General features: G+C 57.4%; 1 protein-coding gene across 1 annotated transcript; it reads left to right on the top strand.

The window, feature by feature from the left end:
* Positions 1 to 3,515: 3,515 nt before the first annotated feature.
* INHBB (inhibin subunit beta B) lies at positions 3,516 to 9,265 on the top strand. Its single transcript, XM_027056002.2, has 2 exons — positions 3,516 to 4,024; positions 6,496 to 9,265. The coding sequence occupies exons 1-2, from the start codon at positions 3,577 to 3,579 to the stop codon at positions 7,269 to 7,271; spliced, it is 1,224 nt and encodes a 407-aa protein (XP_026911803.1). The 5' UTR covers positions 3,516 to 3,576; the 3' UTR covers positions 7,272 to 9,265.
* Positions 9,266 to 21,253: the final 11,988 nt, after the last annotated feature.

Here is a 21,253-nt window from a genome sequence, read left to right as displayed (position 1 = left end):
CAGCTCTCCACCAGGGGAGCAAAACGTGGACCCTCCTCTCAACCTTCTCTTCCCTCCTCTTACCAGCAAGGTTGAGGTGGCTTTTGACTCTCCCCGGAGCCAGGTCAATGGGCAGGATGCTGCATCTTCCCAAAGGCTCCCTCCAAGCCTTGTCTGGCCTGGGTGGGGCTCAGAGAGAGAACGGTTGTAGCCAAACAGGCAAGGACGGCTTCTGCGAGGGCTCTTGCTGGGGTGTGTGTGTGTGTGTGTGTGTGTGTGTGCGCGCGCGCTCAATTCTTCACTGGCTTCATGATTTTTCTCATCATTCATTCATTTGATCAACCAAGCATTAGTTGAATAAGCCACCCCTCATCTGGCATTAGACAGGGCCCATGAGACCTTGCCCTCCAGGAGTCTGGGGCCCCACAGAGGAGACAGACAGACGAGAGTATAACAACAGCCAGGCAGCGGGCCAGGGGGCCTAATATGGCAAATAACTATTCAGGGCACAAGAGGGCCATGGCGGGCTTCACCAAGGAGGGGGGATCAGGCTGGGTCTTGAAGAACGGAGGAGTTTGCTAAGTGGCTAGCGGCTGTGGTGATGGAAAGACCCAGAGGACCAGAGCACGTGTACCTGGGGGAAGATCCAAGCAAAGCCATGGAGGTGGGTCTCTCCTGGCTTAGGGCTACAGCGCAGGAAGCAGAAGTCCCTCCTTCCTGCCCAGAGATCACAGGCTCAGAGGGTCCAGGATAGGGCAGGCGGTGCAAGCAGAGGCCATAGACGGCTGCATATTTGGGAACAGGAGGGAACTGGGCTCTGGAGAAAGCCCTAAGGAGGCAGAAGCGCTGCCATTGTGGGGACCCTCCTGGCCCCCCCTTCCCCCCCCCCAACTTCCTCTTGATAAACCCCTATCAGCCTCAATGGTCCCCCGTTGGAGACACCAGGCACCTTCAGGGCGGTTCCTCAGATTGGGAGGGAGGGGGCGCTCGGCCTCCAGCTTCTCGGTCTCCGCGGGGCTGCAGCCTGGGCTGAGCTCACAGAGGCACGGGCAGGGGCAGGCCCAAAGCAGGCAGAAGGGGAGCTTGGGGGTGGGGGGTGGGGAATGCTGAGCTGGAGAACCCGCTCCAACTTTAGTTCCCCAATATCCTAGGAGAGCCAGAATGACTTCCCATCCTGATTCCGCCTCACAGTCCTGCCGGTTGCAGGGCACGGCCACAGCGGGTGAGGGGTCTGGGTGAGCGAGGGGTGAGGGCAGGGTGGAGTTCCTTGGCCCCGGGCGCTGCGCCCTGTCCGCCTTGTTGTGCTACTCCACACCCAGGTGGGGGCGTCAGGAGAGACAGAAGGAACGACTGCACTCGGGGTTCTGGATGGGTTGGGTGTTCGGTGTTCATTGACAGGGTGGCTTGTCTGGCTGCCCAAAAAACGATGCTTTAGAATCACAGTTTATAGGGTTCTGTGAGGAGCTTCACCAAGTTGCGTTGTTTGAGGCTCCCACGGTGTGACATGTGTCATTGTCCTCTCCCATTACAGATGAGGAGATGGGAAGCAGAGAGGGGGAAGACTACCCAAGGTCACTCCTACTAAGCTGCCAGTGGCTGAGTCTCCACTGGAACCCGGGTTTGTCTGAGACCCAGACCAACCACTTGGGGCGGGGGGATAGGGGTGCTGGAGACCTCGTCCTGGGGCTCGGAGCCGCCCTGACGCGAGGCTGGTTCCCCGCACGGACGAGGATTTCCCTGGGGCTTGGAGCCGGCAGAGGCAGCGGCTGGCCAGGCCTCCAGCGGCCGCCGCCTCTTTTACTCCTCCAGCCCGCGGGGCCCACGCCTCGCCCAGTGCGCCGGCGGCCCGAGGCGCTCGGCTAGGGCACTGCAGCCCGGGAGCGACATCCACCCGCGGAGCCAGCCCGGGGCCGCAACCGCCGCCCCCGCCTCGCCAAGCTCGAGAAGGTGCACCCCGGGAGGGCCGGGGGCGGCCGGCCGCCGCGGCGAGAGTTGTTTCTCCCGGTCGCAGAACGAGGGCAGGGCCTGCGCGACCGCGGGGAGGGGGGCAAGCACCGGGATCCCGGACCGGGAGCCCGTCGGTGTCGCCCGCCGCCCAGTTGGGCGAGGGTCCGGGGCGCCCACGTGGTGGGAAAGTTTCGAGACTGCAAAAGTGGCCGGGCATTGCGGGGGTGGGGGGAGGGGAGCGGGCCGGCTCGCCCCTCCTTCCCGCGAAGGCAGAAAGGAAAAAAGCGGGGGGAAGCGGGGGTGGGCGTGGGGAGCGGGCGGCAGCGACCTGAACAGATTCCGCCCCCCCCCCTCCGGGGGAAAGCCGGAGCGGGGAGGCACGGACAGCCTCCTCCCGCATGGCCAGGACGAGACTCGCTCACCACCACCCCCCCCTTTTTTTTTATGCCAACGTCTATCTCAACGCGCGCGCACTTACGGAGATTGTGCGGCTTTTTTTTCCCCCTTGGGAGAAAAAACGAGGAGAGTAAAAGAAGAGAGGGCAAAGAGAAGAACTCCTCGGCAGGCTCTGCACCGTGTCGCGGCCGGGCACGGGGACGCGGCCGCCACCCGCCCGCTCTCTCCCGGCCCTGCGGCGTGTGCCAGTGGGAGAGCGAGCTAGGGCACCCGCACCCGGGGACGCTGCGAGACTTTTAGGCGCTCGAACCAACCTCGCCGCCGCCGCCGCAGGCAGCAGAGACAGGGGCGAGAAGGGCCCTGCCTCCGCCTCGCCTTCCTCGCACGGCGCCCCGCGCCTGGCCGGCCCGCGCAGGCAGGCGGAGGGAGGGAGGCAGCGAGAAGGCGGGCGGAGCGGAGGCCCCGGCGGAGCGCGCAGCGGCCGGCCCGCCCGCCGGTGGATGCGGCGCCCCGGGAGCCTAAAGACAACTTTGCCGTGTGACGCGCCGGGAGGACTGCAGGGCCCGCGGCCGGGGGCTCCGCGCCGCCTCTGAGAGGGGCCGCGCGGCCAGCGCTCCCCGGCGCTCCCGCCACTGCGCTCGCCCCGTTCAGCCGCCCACCCGCCGGCCCGCGGCGAAGACTACCGGCCCGTCGCCGGCAGCCGCGGCCCTTCCTCGGCGCTCAGGTGCGAGCGCGGGGCCCCGCCGCAGCGCCCGCCGCAGCGCCGCGCCAAGCCGCGCCCGGCTCCGCTCCGGGGACTCGGGCGCCTTCGCTTCCGTCTCGGCCAAGTTGCGTCGACCAGCCCTTTCGCCACCTTCCCCGCGCGGCGGCCAAGGCGCCGCCGCCGCCGCTTTCGCTTCACCGGAGCTGGGGGCTGCGGGGCCCCGACGCGGAGAGGATGGGGGGAAGGCTGCGGATGCCGAGGCGCCCTGAGACGCCCGCGCGGCAGTGACCCTCCGACCCCCTCCTCGCCTGCGCGCCTCTCCGGCCCCCGCGGCCCTCGGCGCCCCTTCCCCGTCGCGCGGGAACCCCCGCGGCCTGGCCGGCCCCCTCCCCCTGCTAGCCGGCGGCGGCCCTCCCGGCGGGCGGGCGGGCGGAGGCCCGGGCGGGCGCGGGCGGGGGCGGGGCGGGGCGGCGCGCCGGGAGCCCGGAGCCCGGCCCTGCGCTCGGCTCGGCTCGCCTCGCGGCGGGCGCCCTCGTCGCCAGCGGCGCACCATGGACGGGCTGCCCGGTCGGGCGCTGGGGGCCGCCTGCCTCTTGCTGCTGGCGGCCGGCTGGTTGGGGCCCGAGGCCTGGGGCTCGCCCACGCCCCCGCCTTCGCCCGCCGCGCCGCCGCCGCCCCCGCCGCCCGGAGCCCCCGGCGGCTCGCAGGACACCTGCACGTCGTGCGGCGGCTTCCGGCGGCCAGAGGAGCTGGGCCGGGTGGACGGCGACTTCCTGGAGGCGGTGAAGCGACACATCTTGAGCCGCCTGCAGATGCGGGGCCGACCCAACATCACGCACGCCGTGCCCAAGGCCGCCATGGTCACGGCCCTGCGCAAGCTGCACGCGGGCAAGGTGCGCGAAGACGGCCGCGTGGAGATCCCGCACCTCGACGGCCACGCCAGCCCGGGCGCCGACGGCCAGGAGCGCGTCTCTGAGATCATCAGCTTCGCCGAGACAGGTGGGTCGGTCCCCCGGGCGGCCAGCTGCGGCCCTCATTCCCCACCCTCTTCCACTCCCTTCCTGCCCGTTCTGGCCGCCGCAGCCAGTGCACCTTGGGGGAAGCGCTGACTCCCGGCCCTGCCGTTCGCCCCTGGCCCTGTGCACCCCGTCCTGGTTGCCGTCCTCTTCCCTCAGGCAGCGTACCCCTGCTCCTCCGTCCCCGCCACTGAGCGCCTCGCCCTCCACCACTGCTCTGAAATCGGGCCCCAGCGCCTCTGGGCGCGCATCCCCCTCCCGGCAGATGCGTGCGGCCCTGGCTCCGCGGGCACTTGCTTGGTGATTGCTTAATGTTTTTGTTTCCCACGATCGGAGTGTAGGCTTAGCAGTGTGGTTGGAGATGTGTGTGCTTGTTGATATCCGTGGGCCGGAGAAGTAAGTGTGTGTGTGTGTGTGTGTGTGTGTGTGTGCGCGCGCCTGTGCCTGCGTGAGAGGCCCCGGGGCCGCTTCCATCGCCGGGCAGCGTGGGCTTGCCAGGATTGCTGAAGCCTCACTGGGGAGAGCTAGGCAACCTCTCTTCCGATTGTGTGGGCACCGGAATCGGGCGGAAGGCAGGCTTCTCAACAGGTCCCATCATTTACGCAGAGAAAGACGCGGCTCGGGGGCAGCCCCGTGCCTCTAGGCTTGCCTGGCAGCGGCAGCAGCCCCCTCACTTTAGAGCCGCAGAGTTCGTAGTTAACAAAGGGTAGGAGTCCTTTTGGGAATTTTCTTCCGGCCCTGGATTGCAAATTTCTACCACTGTCTAAATATAATAATAGAGAAAATCTTTCGGAACTTTAAAAGAAGAAGGAAAATGTGCCCGCGCGGAAATGCTGCAAGTGCTTTCCACTCCGCTGTCCTTTTCAGGACTTGAATGAGCCAGGCTGGCTTTTGTGCCTGGAGCTCAGCCCCATTTGTGCCGAGGGGACTGCGGAGAAGGTCGCAGAGGGGGAAGCCCTGGTGCGGGCTGGGCTGGGGTGGGCAGGGAGCTTGTAGGAGGGGGGAGCGGTTGTGTCACCAGGCTGAAAATGCCCCCCACTCTTCCAGGCAGCAGGCAGACGGTGCTGGTGCCGCCTGGGGATGAAAAGGGATGAAAAGTTTTGCATGGCCGAGTGTGGAGAAAAGCAGAGACAATCGGGCTGGTTTGTGCTTAGAAAGAAATGCATTGCCGTTTTAGCTGTCCGACCGAGTCAGGGAAAGCTCGACATGCAATTAGAGAGCTTGGATTAAAAGGTGCTTTGGGGCCCAGAGTAGAAATGTGATTCTGGAAGGTCGAGGAGGCCTTTTGGTCCCGGTGGCACAAAATGACAGCGGGGGCTGGTATATTTCTGGTCCGTTTCACGGAGCCAGCTCTTTGACTTATAAATAACAGATTCAGGTCACAGGCAGCTCGTCCAAGACCAGCTTTTAAGGCTGCACTTTCCCCCATTTCAAAGTCAGATGTCAGTGTTATTAGAGGAGCCAGGCGAAGCCTGAGGAGGGGGCTGCAGGGCGGTGGTAGGAGGTTTGATAAAACCAGCTATGGCCACACAGTTGCCTTATTTGTTCTTCCTGCCAAAAAAAAAAAAAAAGAGAGAGAGAGAGAGAGAAAGAAAAAGAAAAAGAAAAAAGTACAAATTGTCAGAAGAGTCACTGAAAAATGTAGGATGAGCGTGTGTAGTTGTATCTCGGTTGGCATGGTTTCTCTTGTTGAGCTGAATTATGGAGGAAACTTAACAAGCCAGTTCCCCTTTTCCTCAGAGATTTTGAACGCGCCATTAACGGGGAGCCGGTGTCTCACGAAAGGAGTGGACCTCAAGTTTCAAGGCTGAAGGTCCTGTGCCTTGGAACCCGTCAGAAAGGAGGCTGCGCTTTGCAGCCTGCAAAGCACAGGTTCCCGTGTCAGAAATCTGAGCAGAGCTCGCTTGTTTGCAGTGGAGGATCCACTGGGGGTTGGATCAGATCATGCTTAGGTAAACACTAGGAAGAGGCAGTAGGTGGCTCAGCTTGATTTTGCAATGCCCGGAGTTAACCAAAAAAAAAAAAAAAAAAAAAAATTCTCTACTGAAACAACCCACCCCAAAATCCTCGGTGCGATCCTGGTTTTGTTTTCCAGATTTCACAGATACCCATAACAACTTGTTAAGATCTTGGCCTCTTGACAAGTTCCTCTGTTGAGCTTTGAGGCCTGACAGCCTGTCTCCAGGGAGCCCTGGCCTGGGAGAGGTGAGGCAGGATTTTATAGGCCCGGACCCTCCAGCTCCAAGTCGGTCCGGGTTTCTCAATGGAAAATGATTTTTCCCTGCCTCTCCCAGGTTCCAGTGAGAGGCCCTGGCCCCAGAAACGGCATTTCTGGTCAATAACGTTTTCCAGCTGCGTGGCAAGTTCACATTCCAGCATCAGGCAGCAGTGTCTTTCTGCGTTGCCTCGTGTTCTCCTTGAATTAACTTGGCCTGCTCTCCCACTTCTCCACAGATGGCCTTGCCTCCTCCCGGGTCCGCCTGTACTTCTTCATCTCCAACGAAGGCAACCAGAACCTGTTTGTGGTGCAGGCCAGCCTGTGGCTTTACCTGAAGCTCCTGCCCTACGTCCTGGAGAAGGGCAGTCGGAGGAAGGTGCGGGTCAAGGTGTACTTCCAGGAGCAGGGTCACGGCGACCGGTGGAACGTGGTGGAGAAGAAGGTGGACCTCAAGCGCAGCGGCTGGCACACCTTCCCGCTCACCGAGGCCATCCAGTCGTTGTTCGAGCGGGGCGAGCGCCGGCTCAACCTGGACGTGCAGTGTGACGGCTGCCAGGAGCTGGCCGTGGTGCCGGTGTTCGTGGACCCCGGTGAGGAGTCGCACCGGCCCTTTGTGGTGGTGCAGGCGCGGCTGGGTGACAGCAGGCACCGCATCCGCAAGCGGGGCCTGGAGTGCGATGGCCGGACCAACCTCTGTTGCAGGCAACAGTTCTTCATCGACTTCCGCCTCATCGGCTGGAACGACTGGATCATCGCGCCCACCGGCTACTACGGGAACTACTGTGAGGGCAGCTGCCCGGCCTACCTGGCAGGGGTCCCCGGCTCCGCCTCCTCCTTCCACACGGCCGTGGTGAACCAGTACCGCATGCGGGGCCTGAACCCTGGCACGGTGAACTCCTGCTGTATCCCCACCAAGCTGAGCACCATGTCCATGCTCTACTTCGACGACGAGTACAACATCGTCAAGCGGGACGTGCCCAACATGATTGTGGAGGAGTGTGGCTGCGCCTGACCGCGGCGGGGCTGCGGCAGCGGGGCGCGAGGGCAGTCCCAGAGGGTCTCCTGCCAGCCCCTGTGGGAACCGGGGGCCCAGCAGGCTGAGCGCGGTCCTTCCGGTCCTTCCGTTGGGCCGCCCGGGAGGTGCCGGGGCGAGGCCTGAAATATTTTTCTACTACTTCATCGAGCAATCAGTCAAAGCCAGAGCAAGAACCCTCAACTGACATGAAATACTTTCAGATGCACACGTAGACACGCACAGCCAGACGCATCCTGCCACCCACACAGCAGCCTCCAGGATACCAGCAAATGGATGCGGTGACAAATGGCAGCTTAGCTACAAATGCCCGTCAGTCGGAGAGAATGGGGTGAACAGCCACCGTTCCCACCAGCTGGCCCGGCCACTCTGAATCGCGCCTTCCGAGCACACATAAAAGCACAAAGACAGAGACGCAGAGAAAGAGAGAGAGAGAGAGAGAGAGAGAGAGAGAACGAGAGAGAGCGCACGGGAGCCACAGACAGGAAAAGCAGATGCGGGGGTGGCGAGCGTGCGGACAGGCGGGAGGGCTGCGTGGCCCCCTTTGCTTGTGTGCAAAGCCTGCCATACCTCAGCATCTCCTGGCTCAGACGTGTTGGCTTCCTTCCCTGCCTGGGATCCTTCATGCTGCAGGACCAGGGGGGCCTGTCTTTTCCCACCCTTGTGGAGAGAAAGAGGCCCAGAAAGGACACAACCTGCCAGAGACCGTGGAGCAGTGGCAATGACCGTTTGACTGTTGCTTGGGTCCCTGGCGTGACTTCTGTGTGTGTTTGTTTTGGGGTAGGGAGGGAGGGAGAGGAGGAGGGTCTTAATTTGATGCTTTAACTGATCACTAGCAGTTGACAGGTCATTCATTCCAGTTGTATAATTGAAAAGGGATTTTTTTTTTTTTTTCACCAGGTATGACCTTTTAAGTTAAAATTTGAATTGTTTTACACGGGAAGAAAACTAAAAGTTGCAATCTGTGCCCTTCACTGGGGATGTTCCTCTAGGACTTATTGGGGAGGGGTGGAAATGACCCCCGAGGCAGGGGAATGAGCCCTGAGGAGGAAATGGTGCAGTGGAGGCATTCTGGAAATGCTGGTGTTGGGGGGTGGGGGTGCCTCCTCCCCCAGTGGGGTTGTGGGAGGGGAGCAGTTTAGCCGGTCTTGGAGAGATGGGGAAGGCTTTCAGCTGCTTTACAGAAGTTGCCCGTGTGGGTCCCGGCCACCAGGGCCGGCCATGGATGTGGCCCCAGCCTGCCCGCCTGCCCCTCCTAGCACTTGCCGACTTGCCTGAACGCACACGATATAGCACTTGCCCATCTGCGTGTGTCCAGAAGTGGCCCTTGGCATATCACTGAACTCGCTCACCCCCAGATGTCCAAGTGCCACGTGAACTATGCAATTTAAAGGGTTGACCCACACTAGACGAAACTGGACTCGTACGACTCTTTTTATATTTTTTATACTTGAAATGAAATCCTTTGCTTCTTTTTTAAGCGAATGATTGCTTTTAATGTTTGCACTGATTTAGTTGCATGATTAGTCAGAAACTGCCATTTGAAAAAAGAAGTTATTTTTATAGCAGCAAAAAAAAAAATACAGTTAAATGTATTATACATAATTTTGGAACCAAAGAGGCCAACAGATCAGTTTTAATTTTTATTAGATGGTGAGGCCATCTTCTGTGAGGTAGACGTTCTGAACAATCCCGTGAGTGGCCTGCCAACGTTTCAGGGTATAAATGGATTTTGTTTATTCAGTTTGATGTGTCTTTTCTACCTTTACACACCCAGAAGGTACAGTAAAAATGACTATGGTAGAATGCAGGTGTGCGTCCTTAATTCCCCACCTTTGTGTTTATTTAATAAAGCTCCCCTTAGGTTCTGTTTCATAATAATTTAAAACCAAACAATTTTCCCATAGACTTGCTGTTAAAGTATTTTACATCTGTGTACAGTTAAAGAAAATAAAAGATCGAGTGCCACAGGCTTCCTGCCTGGTGTGGTGTGTGGGGCGGTGGGGTCTGGGCTGGAGGCGGCGGCGGGGAGGAGGGCGCGGCCAGGCGTCCAGCTTTGACGCTGGTTGCCTCCGCGGCCCGCTCCCGGCACTCTCTGAGTCCTTGCCACGAGCACGGATGTCAGTCGGAGAGGCTAGGAAAAATGGCAGAAGATCAACATGAAGGACAATGAGCAAATCCAGGAATTGCACGTTTGTTTACCCTCCTTCTCCCGAGACTAATTATGTTTTACTAAAGGCGCATCTATTACTGCTTGAAAGTGCCGGTTTGAGCCCCCATCCCTGGAAGGAAATGTAAAACCTGGAAGGTTGAAGTGCAGCTGACCTCCGTGCCATGCATTTACTGATCTAGTGACTGTAACCCAGAAGAGGCTAGGGCCTTGGGAACAGAAGGGTGAACAGAAAGGAGGCCGTGAGCATGCTAACTGTCCTTGCCTGTGGGGATTTGAACTGGAGTAGGTGGTGGTGGTGGTTTTAGTAGTGACAGATGTCCAACTGCGATGGCAGGTCTGACTTGAGACACCCACAAAGTGCTGTTTTATGTCGTGCTCTTTGGGGAAGCGATTTCACCATTTTCCAGAGTCGGGAATCTGAGGTGCGGAAAGGTTCAGAGCTTGCCCGAGGTCAACACAGCTGGCACAGACACCCTGGGCGCTTGAGCCCAGGTGCCGTGGCCGGGCCACCTGTTCTCTGGGAGGACGGCAGCCCTAAAGCCTCGCCTTCATCCGAGGCCCTGCAGAGCCATGGGGCTGCGCCTTGGTCTTTGGGTCACATGTGGTCTTCCTAGAAAATCTCAGGACAGTTGAGCAGGTGGGACCTTACAGATTGATTTAACCCCGTGAAGGTAACAGTGGGGAAACTGAGGGAGGCCCTGGGCAGCAGGAGGGACATATCTCAATTTACACAGCCTCAATTTACATATCTCAATTTACCTGGTAGCAGGAGGCAGCCTCTGGCCTCTTTTCCCATCCTTTGCCCATCCGAGAGAGCTACTGCTCTGCCAGCGTTTTGTCCTAAGGGGTGGATTTATTGATCTGCAAAGTCTTCAGACGGTATACAAGTTAATAGGGGTGAAGAGGAAAATTTCATTTAAAAAGGCCTGGCCTGGGCATTTGGGGTGTAAGTCAGGATCCAGCCGCTTCTCTGCTCTGCAGTGGGCTGCATCCACCTGCTGCTGGCTGCTCCAGGCCCTTGATCCAGCCCCTGCCCACCCCTGGCCCAGGAGCTTTCGCCGGCAGCCTCTAGGAGGGGCAGTGTAAGTCACCAGGGTCCCACACTGTTTGGATATTGAGCACCTCCTGGGACCCACCTCTGGGGCTGAGCTTTACAGGGTGGTCCATGGATCCCACCGTTAGTCCCAGGAAGGGTCTGGGACTCTGAGGTCATGAGGCCAGCGGGCTGGGAGATGGTCTCTGAGTGGTACTCTGCTGCCCTTTGCAGGCATACGTGCCTGTGCACTCCGGTCCCCCTGGGGCAATGGTAGTTGGCAATTACTTTTCCTGACAGGTGCCCTGAGGACAGGCATGCCTCCTCTGTCCCAGGGCTGAGTGTTCTTTCTCCAGTAGGGATGCACATCTTCCTTCCTGTGCTTCTGTGGCCAATTGGCTCCCCTGTTCCTTCTTCCTCATTCAGTCCTTAGTCCTTTTCTACCTACTGCTTTTTCCCATTCTCTGCCCTTATCTTTCCAGTGGGCCTGGCCTGAGGGCCCCACCTCTCCCTGGCGATGCCCTTGGAACCCCACAGCACAGGCCCAGAGAGCAAGCCTCCCACAACGCTCAGCAAGTCCAGCGCCTGTGACCCTGAGCACTCGTGCGCTGCTTTAAGGTTCCTCTTCCTTCCCCCGTGTCCCTCTCTTCCTTCTTCCGGCCACCAGGCTGTTAGCCTCTCATAGGACAAATGGGTCACACAGGGCCAGCTAGAGCCAGAGGCTGCTTCCCTACCTGCCTCAAATGTCTCCACCCCCTATCCGCTGTGATTCGTGAGCTCCCGCTATGTCAGATTCATCCTTGGTGGACCTTCAGACGTGCCCTGAGTGCTCAGGGACCCAGTGGAGCCAAGTCTGGGGGTGCGGGGATGGGGAGAGCGCTGGGGTGAGGAGATCCCCTGTGCAGACGGCGCCACGCCTACCAGCCCTCTGTTCTCCCCTATTTCCCAGATGGGCACACTGAGGGTCCACTCAGCAGAGGCTCCGGGGTGTCCTATGTCTGTTTTCTCTCTCCGCCCTCTCAGTTTGGTTCAGAGTGGGGCACATGGTGCATCCCCTGCGGCCCAGTCCAGTGTGGAGGCAGCACTGAGGAGGGCCCATTATGTGTCAGAGCTTTTGTGCCTGTTCCAGCTACTGGGTGTGGCACCACTGCCACCCGGTGCAAAGGCCAAGGGTGCCCGCTCAGTGCAGACAAGGGTCTGGGAAGGGGACTCAGCAGCTTTTGCTCTGTGACTGGGCCCCTGCCCCACCTGGAACCCAGGCTTGCCCAGCACATGACTAGCATGCCGCCTGCAGACCCCGGGGATTCTTGCTGGGGACCCCACAAGCAGCCTGGCAGATAATCCCTATACAGCAGCCTTGACCTCCTTCAAGGTCAGGGGTGGTGGGCATAGGCTGCCAGCAAGCCACGAAGACTGCTACGGGGAAAGAAAGCATGCCTGTGTGGGCAAAGAAGCAGAAAACCAAGGCCCCTCCTTGCGGGCAGAGGCTCCAGGAGGAACCCGGCCCATATTCAGCTTTCAACGGGATGTTTGAGCAAATGATGTTACCCGTGGGTCTCGCACAAGGAGCTGAGCCTGTTGTAGGTGAGGCATGGGCGTGAGCTTGGGGCGTGTGGTTGGCTGTCTCTGAGGCTGTGTGGGCGAGCGTGTATGTGTGTGGTTGAGCGTGAGACCATGTGGGGTTTGAGACTGCGACTGTGGAGTGTGGGAGCATGGTTGGTTGTGTGTATTTCGTGCCATTTTCATGTTTTCCTCGTCATGAGGCAATGCACCCTGCCGGTTATATGCTTTGTGATTGGGGTAGCTCTGTTTGTAAATGTGGCCTGTTGCTGGCACCCCCCCCCCTTGCAGCTGGAGACTAGATCACCCCCATGTTGGGCAGGTGCTGGGCGGGTTGGGCCAGGGGGCACAGGCATGATTTCTGTGGTCCTTGTGGTTGCCCATGGTGTGGTGTCACAGCCCCTTCTGTCCTGCCCTGGCCACTCAATGCCTGGGGTGGGGGTGGGGGGTCACCATGGTGTCCCCGCAGCCCTGAAGCCGGATCACTTTAACAGTAGAATGGTACAATCTGGCCAGTCGTTTTCTGGGTGCCTGTTCTGATGTGCTGGGGAATCAGCAGGTAAGATCATCTCAGTTTGACAAAGATCTCGTGACAATCCGGGGTCAGAGTGGGAACAGGTATTATTATCCCCATTTTCCAGATGAGAAAATTAAGGCTGGGAAAGCCATTCGCTGATGGCTCAGCTCATAAGTGGCAGAGCTGGGATTTGCCCCCCAGGAGCTGTTTCCAAAGTAACCTATAGCCACTGGGCTGTCTAGGAGGAGGGGTAAGGAAAGACAGAGCTGTTCTGGGGCCTACCTGGAAGACAGGAGAGGCTGGGGCTCAGGGTTTTCTCTGCTCCCACTCCTGCCTGAAAGTCCTGCCTAAGCCTGGCATATTAATGGCATCTGTGCGTTGAGATGTTCTCTCTGCCCATGGGGACTGCCATCCATGGTCCATCCCCACTCCCTCCGTGGCTAGGTGGGTGAGATGGCTGCTGGGCCCAATTCTTGGAAAACAGATTATGAACAAAGCAGAGTTGGGGGGGTGTGGCCAGAAGCCGGAGGCCTTGCCTCTGGGTCCCGCAGTGGTGGAGAAGGCGGTCTGGACAATCTTCCATGTGCACAGTACCTCGGCCCCTGTGGATGGATGTGTATGTGCATGCATGTGTGTGTGTGTGTGTGTGTGTGTGTGTGTGTGAATCTGATAGACATCCCCACAGCCCAGGGAGCTCTGAGCCTCAAGGAGAGAGCCCTGGTTTTTAGGCTACTTGGGAGCCCTCATTTACCTACTAGGAGTCCCACCCTCAGCCTCAGGGGACATTCTGAAGACAGTCTGGTTCTGTGTTGGGGCTTTGGGGCATCTTCTGGCTTCCCACAGGAACACAGTGAGGGAGGTAAGTCATTGCTGGTCACCCCCTCCACAGATGAGGTCACGGGGCCACTTCCCAGCTCCCTGGGCAGGTAAGCACTCCACACTGGCTCTGGGACAGCTTCCTAACTTCCCTGCTATGGGCCAGGCCCTGAGGACCCCCTGTGGCTCCTTCCAGGCCACCTCCCTTCCCTTCCTGAGAGCAGGTTCAGTGACTCTTCTTAGCTCTAATAGCACGAGTGGCCTTAGCAGATCCCGGCCCTGGAGCTGCTCCCTGTCCTTCAGGTGCATTGATCCCTGGGGGCTGTGACACATCAGATCCATCACAGGTAAGGCGTACCTTTCTTTGGGGGATGGCCAGTAGTGGGAACCAGGAAGGGGCTGGCCCAGAGGGCCTAAGGCTGTGTCCTTCACCTATCTGGTGGTGGCAGCCACAGGCCAGCACTGCAGTTGGGGACCACAGATCTTGTTTTTGAAACGTGCCCGTGGCCTTCTCCTACCCTTCCTGGGTAACGTTTTAAGGAAAACTTGGTGGTGGCCCCTGTCACTCTCCTGTATAGAATTCTTCCAGGACCCCACGGCCCTAGGAAGAAGTCTGGTGGCTAGTGGGCTCCCCAGGGCCCCGAGCCTGCCGCTTACCACCTCCCCTCCCACCCCGGAGCCCGCAGTCCCCACCTTGCGTTCCCCACCCAGGTTTCCTTCCAGTCTGCAGCTCCCCACCTTCACCTCTGTGCCTCCAAATGCCCTTTCTTGCCCCCTTTCTCCTCCTCGCTACTTGGGTAACTGTGCTTTACCCTTTGGGGCTCTGGAGTAGGAGTGCTGACTCCCAAGGCTTAGGAAGCTCCTCTCGCGGTCTTACCTGTATCGTCACTGATTTGAGGCAGCAAGCCTGGACTCTAGGGGAGCTGGGGTCTGCCTTGTTCACCACTCCACCGTCCTGAGGCTGGGAAGGATTAATGCTCAACACACAATTAAATGAAGGAACACACGCTCAGGGCGAGGGCTGACCCTGCTCACCCATTTCCCTGATGGAGCAACTGAGGCTAAGGGGACCAGCAGGACCCGGGGAGAGGCTCAGGCGGCTAAGACCAAAAGCCAGCGCTTCTTCTGGCCGGACTGGTACTCCTGACCACGCCTTGGTTATTTTTCTCCCTTTTAAGAGCGCCCGTGCCCCCGAGCGCACAGGTGACTCACGTGATAGCATTTCAAAAGCCTGCAATTTGCCCCGAGTGTTCAGGCCACACGAACTTCTGCTGTTGCCGTGGGCAAAGGCAATGCCCACCTGCCCGGGTGGCAACCAAGTGCCCAGGCTCCAGTAAAGTGTCCATGTTGGCTTCCTGGTTCCTCCCTGGGGCTCGTGGCACCCCGAAGAAGGCCCATCCCTCCCTGCCCTGGGACTTCCACTCCCGGGAAAGTGTGGTTTGCCACCCGAGGGTGTCTTATAAAAGCTCAGCTTTAATTAATCAATCACTGAGACATGAATTGGTTAATGCGGGCCCCGCTCCCCCGTGGGTGACTGGCACGTGAATGAGTGTCAATTATTGCAGCATTAATAATTAATGCTCTCGGGGCGCCTGCGTGGCTCAGTCGGTTAAGCGGCCGACTTCGGCTCAGGTCATGATCTCGCGGTCCGTGAGTTCGAGCCCCGCGTCGGGCTCTGGGCTGACAGCTCAGAGCCTGGAGCCTGTTTCAGATTCTGTGTCTCTCTCTCTCTCTCTCTGACCCTCCCCTGTTCATGCTCTGTCTCTCCCTGTCTCAAAAAATAAATAAAACGTTAAAAAAAATTAAAAAAAAAATAATTAATGCTCCAAGCGTGTTGAGAAGGCGCGGAAAGTGCACAGTCAGCTCCACGGGCCAGCCCATCACCCGCTGGGGTTCACCGTCTCCCCGCGGGGGTCTGAGCAAGGCCCTAGGGCAGAGTGTCCCCTTGGCTATTTCAGCGTGAGAAAGGTGCCTGGATGAGGGGTCAGGGGACTGGACTGTGGAGGCAGACTGTAAGCCTCACCAGGGCAGGGGCCCCGTCTGCTTGTGTACTGCTGAATCCGCAATGCCAGGACCACCACCCAGCACATAACAGGTGCTCAGTAAATCCCTGCTGGCTGACTGCCCTATCTGGGCACTGCCCCTCAGTCATGCAATCTCAGGCAAGCTGTCTGCCCTCTCTAGCCTGCATTTTCCTCATTTGAAATTGGGTTAGACGAGATGGTTCATTCATTCATTCATTTCCTGTAATTCCTTGGTTATTCATAAGTGCCTCTTATATGCCAGCACTAATGCTGTCTTCTTGAGGACAGTTACCTACAGCACCCACAGGCGCCTGCCCTGGCCAGCAGCCGTTCCCTTGGGAGAGGCAAGGTCCCAGGGTTCTTTCTGGGATGGCATTCAGAGGGGCAGGTTATCCTGAACCAACTTCACATGAACTTCACGTGAACTTCAGCTCCCAAGCAGAGAGCAGGCATGCCCCTGACATCCACTTGCGGGATTATTCTATGGCCTTTGGTGGCTGGGGACACCATGGCTAAAGCCTGTCCTAAAGACAGGACAGAATGTTGGCTTCACACAGTATTTTGCCTCTTTTGAGTACCAGGCTGAGATGGGCTCTTATCTAGTGCCCATCTAGAGTGGGCAGGGAGGGATGGCTGGCTGGGCCAGTCAAAACATGTGCTGGTTTGGTGTGGGAAAGGCTGGTGGTCTCCCCATGAGAGGGGGAAGAAAAAAAAAGCTCTTGTTCTGTCTTCCGTGAGTCATGGGAAGGCAGGCCCCAAGATTTAGTGTTTTGGGAGATGGGGGGTGGGGCAGGTTGCTAAAAGCAGAAGATGTGTCAGAAGCTGATTAGATCATAGAACTGCAGAGAAGCCCATCCAACCTCTCCTTCTGCAGAGGGACAACTGAGGTGCAAAGAGGGTACAGACTTGCCTGAGGCCCCCAAGCTAATGGAGCTCCGCTTAGCAGCCCAGACCCTTTCCCAGGGCTTGCTGTGTGTGTGTGCACAGGGTGCAGGGTCTCTCCTAAGCAGATGTGATCCTCACCTGGCCTGTGATGTACAGGAATGTGCACATGGTTCCCAAAGGCAAGCGGTGAGGCTATGGGAGCACAAAGAGAGGCATTCCAGAGGAGGCAGGTCTTGGCCGCGTCACCTCCAGGCACCTTCCTGCAGGGTCCTCCCTGGACCCAGGGCTCTCAGCTCCTGTGGTTTCCCAAGAGGGCACATAGGCCAGGGGCTAAAAGCTTCATAGACTGTGGTGAGGCTTTCCACACTCCAGCCCCACCCAGTCCTAGCTGTGTGCCCTAGGGCTAGTTACTTAACCTCTCTGTGTCTCAGTTCCCCTCATCATACAAGGAGGCTAATAATAGTATCTACCACAGAGGCTTATCGTGTGGAATGATGAGATAATAATAATAGCTACCACTGACTGAGTGCTCATAATGTGCCTAGAACTCTTCTAAACCCTTGATATATTTTCTCCCAACTAATCTGCCATAGCTCTAGGGAGTATCATTATTTCTATTACACAGGTGGAGAAACCGGAGTGTAGGGGGCCTAAGTGACTTGCCCAGGGTCGCATAGTCTGGGAAGATCCGAAATGAAATCTCAGGTCCCAGGACACGGGGCTCTGGCCTATGGGGTCTGCACCCTGCCGGCCTTGTCTAGTTGGCTCATTCTGGGGAATGGGGCAAACTTCCCCTCTTCCCCTGCCTGTCTTAGGGCTTCGAGAGCCCAGGCCGATGACCGTGACCCTCCTTCCAGGCCGAAGCTGAGATTGGTTCTGAGGTTGTTTTAGGAAATAGGAAGCAAGCACTCCCACACCATTTCCCCAGTAGTTTGTAGTATCTTATTCCCTATCTTTGGTCGCAAGGCTTCTCGAACTTCAGCAGATGCCCTCCGATTGCTGCGGCCATCAACGGGGACGTGGAGCCAGGCATGGGTTGGGATGCAATGCTAACAGATCCCGAGGGCCAACGCCTGCACAGCTCACTATTGAAGCTGTGTGTCAGGGAACCAGGTTCCCCGGGGCTGCCTGACCCTTGAGGAGAGCTGGAGGAAGGTCCTGCCCTGTGGGTGGAACAGGGCCGCGTGCCCTCACAATGCCACCTTAATTCCAGAACAGGGGTTGGTAGATTCCAGCCAGCCAGCCAAATCCACAAGCTCTGAATGGTTTTTACATTTTAATTTAATGTAATTTATTTTTTAAAAAGTTTTTTGTATGTTTATTTATTTTTGAGGGAGAAACAAAGCATGAGCAGGGGAGGTGCAGAGAGAAGGAGACACAGAATCCGAAGCTGTCAGCCCAGAGCCCGACGCGGGGCTCGAACTCCCGGACAGCGAGATCATGACCTGAGCTGAAAGTTGGACGCTTAACCGAGTGAGCCACCCAGGAACCCCTGGTGTTTACATTTTTAAATGGCTGAAAAGAAATCAAAAGAAGAATAATGCATGACATGAAAATGGGAGATCCAAATTTAGTGCCTGTAAATAAAGTTTTATTGGAAGACGGCTACCTCGTTCATTTATATATTAGTTATGACAGAGACCCATATGGCCTGCAAAGCCTAAAATACTGGCCCTTTACAGGAAAAGTTAGCCGACCACTGATAGAGACGCTTCTTTGGCTGGGCCGATGTCCCAGGAGGCCACTGTAGTGTCCCCTTCTCTCCTTCTTCTGGGAGCCCCTCCTGAGAGGCCACCACACCTCCAGGACCTTCCTAGTGTTGATGCGGGCAGAAAAGGACACATGACTGTGGTCAAGACAGTCATAGTCAGCTGGGTGCTGAAATTCACAGTGAGCGTGTCTGTCCTCAACATTTAGAATGAAGGGCCCTGGAGGGCTGAGGACTGTACTCTGATTTTTCAGAGCCCTCCTAATGACACGCGCCACAACGTGGGTGAGCCTGGAGGACGTTATGCGACGTGAAACGAGCCAGTCTCAGAAAGACAAATACCGGAGAACTCAACATCTAGGAGGTACCTAGAATAGTCAGATTCCTAGAGTCGAAGTCATGGAGGCAGAAAGAAGGGTGGGTGCTGGGGGCTTGGGGCTGAGGAATGGGGAGTTAGCGTTTAATGGGTAGAGTTTCAGTGGGAAGATGAAAAAGCTCTGGGGATTGATGGTGGGGATGGTTGCACCGCAATGCAAATGCACTTAATGCCACTGAGCGGTACATTTACAAATGGTTAACGTGGTAAATTTTATGTTACATATATTTTACAATTACATTTTTTTTAATTAAAAAAAAAAAAAACCAACAAATCCCTGTGGGCAGCCTCATTTATGGCCTCCTTGGCAACAGACATCAGTGTATCCTGCCTGCTGACCTCACCCCCTTTCCAGGGGCCGGATGCACAAGGGCCCACATTATCTCGGCCTTTTGCACCTATGGAGTTCTCTCTGTGAGTGAGTGGGTGGATATGACCTGCGCCTTCAGATGTCAGATCTCACCTGGAGCAGAATCCAGAAGCAGATGTCACAACCAGCCCAAGAAACCCTGGAAATGGTGCCAAGGGTGGCCCCTGAGGGAGTGGGTTGCCCAAGGATCCTCTCCAGAGAAGGCCGATGTTCCCACTGCGGATGCCACGTCTGCCTAAAGTGGGGCCGTCTCAAAGAATAGCCTGGCCCAGGCCAGCTGGTTGGGTACAGTCTTTAGAACTCAGCGCCTCACCTGCACCCCGTCTAGAATTGCCACTACCTTCCCCTTATGGGTCTGGAGGGAGATGAGAATCTGCAGTCTCTGAGCACGTTGTCTCTGCCCGGCACCGGAGGGGGACTTTCGCGTGTCACTTTATTCTACGATTACTCAATGAGACGTAGGCACCAGAGTTCCTGCCTGCCCGTCAGTTGCCTCAAGACCCCAGGCTTGAGGAGATCCGGAAAGGCTTGGAGCCTGGACACTTGCCAAGTGGGGCTCTGAGACCCAGGGGCTGAGGAGGGGTTTGACCGGCACCGGGACCTGCCAGAAACGCTTGGCATCCGCCTCTAAATGCTTTCGTAAAACTGCTCTGCCTCAGGTCTTACGTGAAGGCCCTTAGCAACTGGTACGCAGAACCCAAAGGAGGGGGCTGTGCCTAGGCCAGAGCAGATAGCTGGAAGATCAGTGGACACTCACACAGGGGAATCTGGGTGAGCTGGGAATAAGGAGGGGACCTGGGGCCTGCATGGCGGCTGTTTACCGAGGACTTTCTGGGTGCTGGTCGTGGTCAGGAATGGACGCATGAAACATCTTCCGGCACGTCTTCACACGTCTTGGGTCTGGGATCCAAGAAGCTCCTGTAGGAGCCCATAGGAAAGCACCTAACCTTGCCCAGAGCTCTGGAGTTATCAGGGAAGTCTTCTTGGAGGAAGCGGTCGCTGAGCCAGGTCTTGTTGGCCAGGGAAGAGGGTTAAAAGGAAAGGGAAGTAAACGTAGGAGGCCACCTGGGTGGCTCAGTTGTTAAGCCTCTGACTCTTGGTTTTGGCTCAGGTCATGATCTCATGGTTTGTGGGTTCAAGCCCTGCATTGGGCTCCGTGCTGACGGTGTAGAGCCTGCTTGGGATTCTGTCTCCCTCTCTCTCTGCCCCTCCCCTGCTTGCGCACTCTCTCTCTCTCAAAATAAATAAATGAAAATAAAAAGAAAGAAGAAAGAAAGAAAGAAAGAAAGAAAGAAAGAAAGAAAGAAAGAAGTTGTAGGAAGGGAAAAGGCTCCGGAGTGGGTGGCTTTGGCCTTCAGCACCCCCCGCCCGCCCCACTCCCCCAGGCTTCCCTCAGCCCTAGCTGGGCCCTTGGAAGGCCAACCTGCCCAGGGGAGGTGCCCATGACACCCTTGCCTCTCACACCCCCTTCACGACCTCCCCTCCTCCCACAGTCCCTCCTCAGGGCCTCACCTCAGGCATTGTCCCAAAACCTTATGTGTCAGGCCCTTCGGCAGAATAAATCGATGCAAGGTGCTTCTCGAAAGGAATCATCACATTTTCTTGTTTAAAAAAGAGTGTCATTTCCTGGTGGTTTCGCTATCATTGTCGTAAAGCATGTTCACTGGGACCATTAGGAAAACATGTAAAAGGAAAAGGAAACATAAAAAAAAAAAAACACCACAACCTCAATAATCACACATGTACACACTATGCTGTATATGTCTGTATGCTGGTCTAAGCCGGCTTTTCTTTTTTAAAAACAATGTTTACTTATTGATTTTTGAGAGAGAGAGAGAGAGAGAGAGAGAGAGAGAGAGAGGGAGCGCTCTTATGTGCACGCACAAACGGGGGAGGGGCAGAGAGAGAGGGAATGAATCCCAAGCAGGCTCTAAGTTGCTCCCAGGTGAAAGGGGTACTTTGAGCATTGAGGCCTCTTTGAGGTGTTCCTACGAGGCCACCACCAGCCAGGGATGAGCTCCGGGGAGGGACTTTAGCTAATCGGGACTTCTCCTCTGTCCTGGGCACTTTGGGAAGCCCAGGCCCTATTGGGGGGGGGGGGTCCCCTGTGGGTCCCAGGCAGGTTTGCAGTCATGGTCTCTACCCTGCACCTTTGCAATGGCTCTTCCAGAGGTGCCCGGAGGTCTGTGACACTCAGTCACCCTTGGGGGTCCCCAAAGCTCTCATGTGGCCAGCCAACACTGGGCTGGGTCACTCCTCTTCAGCCCCTTGGGCCCACAGAGGTCCCTCATTTCCCCCTCAGTGGAGTGGGCAGTTGGGGGACTGAGATCAGGGCACAGGTGGAGCCGTCTCCGTTCTGACTTTCCCTGTTGTTTCACCCCTCCAGTGTCCTCGGGCCCATCTGTGAAGCCCTCTCTTCATTTCACAGCTTCTTACGAGCGTCCACAAGTGCTGGAGCTGTGGCAGGGGCCACAACAGGTGGCTGTGGTGCCCATCCTC

This window comes from Acinonyx jubatus, chromosome C1 (assembly GCF_027475565.1).
Source record: "Acinonyx jubatus isolate Ajub_Pintada_27869175 chromosome C1, VMU_Ajub_asm_v1.0, whole genome shotgun sequence".
NCBI classification, from domain to species: Eukaryota; Metazoa; Chordata; class Mammalia; order Carnivora; family Felidae; genus Acinonyx; species Acinonyx jubatus.
The sequence above is the reverse complement of the archived record's forward strand: the minus strand, read 5'-3'. Positions and strand labels throughout refer to the sequence as shown.

Bases quoted from the DNA above. Each gene is read 5' to 3' on its own strand.
- INHBB (XM_027056002.2), top strand. From the start codon at position 3,577: ATGGACGGGCTGCCCGGTCGGGCGCTGGGGGCCGCCTGCCTCTTGCTG. The intron at 4,025-6,495 runs GTGGGTCGGTCC...ACTTCTCCACAG, and splicing joins CATCAGCTTCGCCGAGACAG to ATGGCCTTGCCTCCTCCCGG.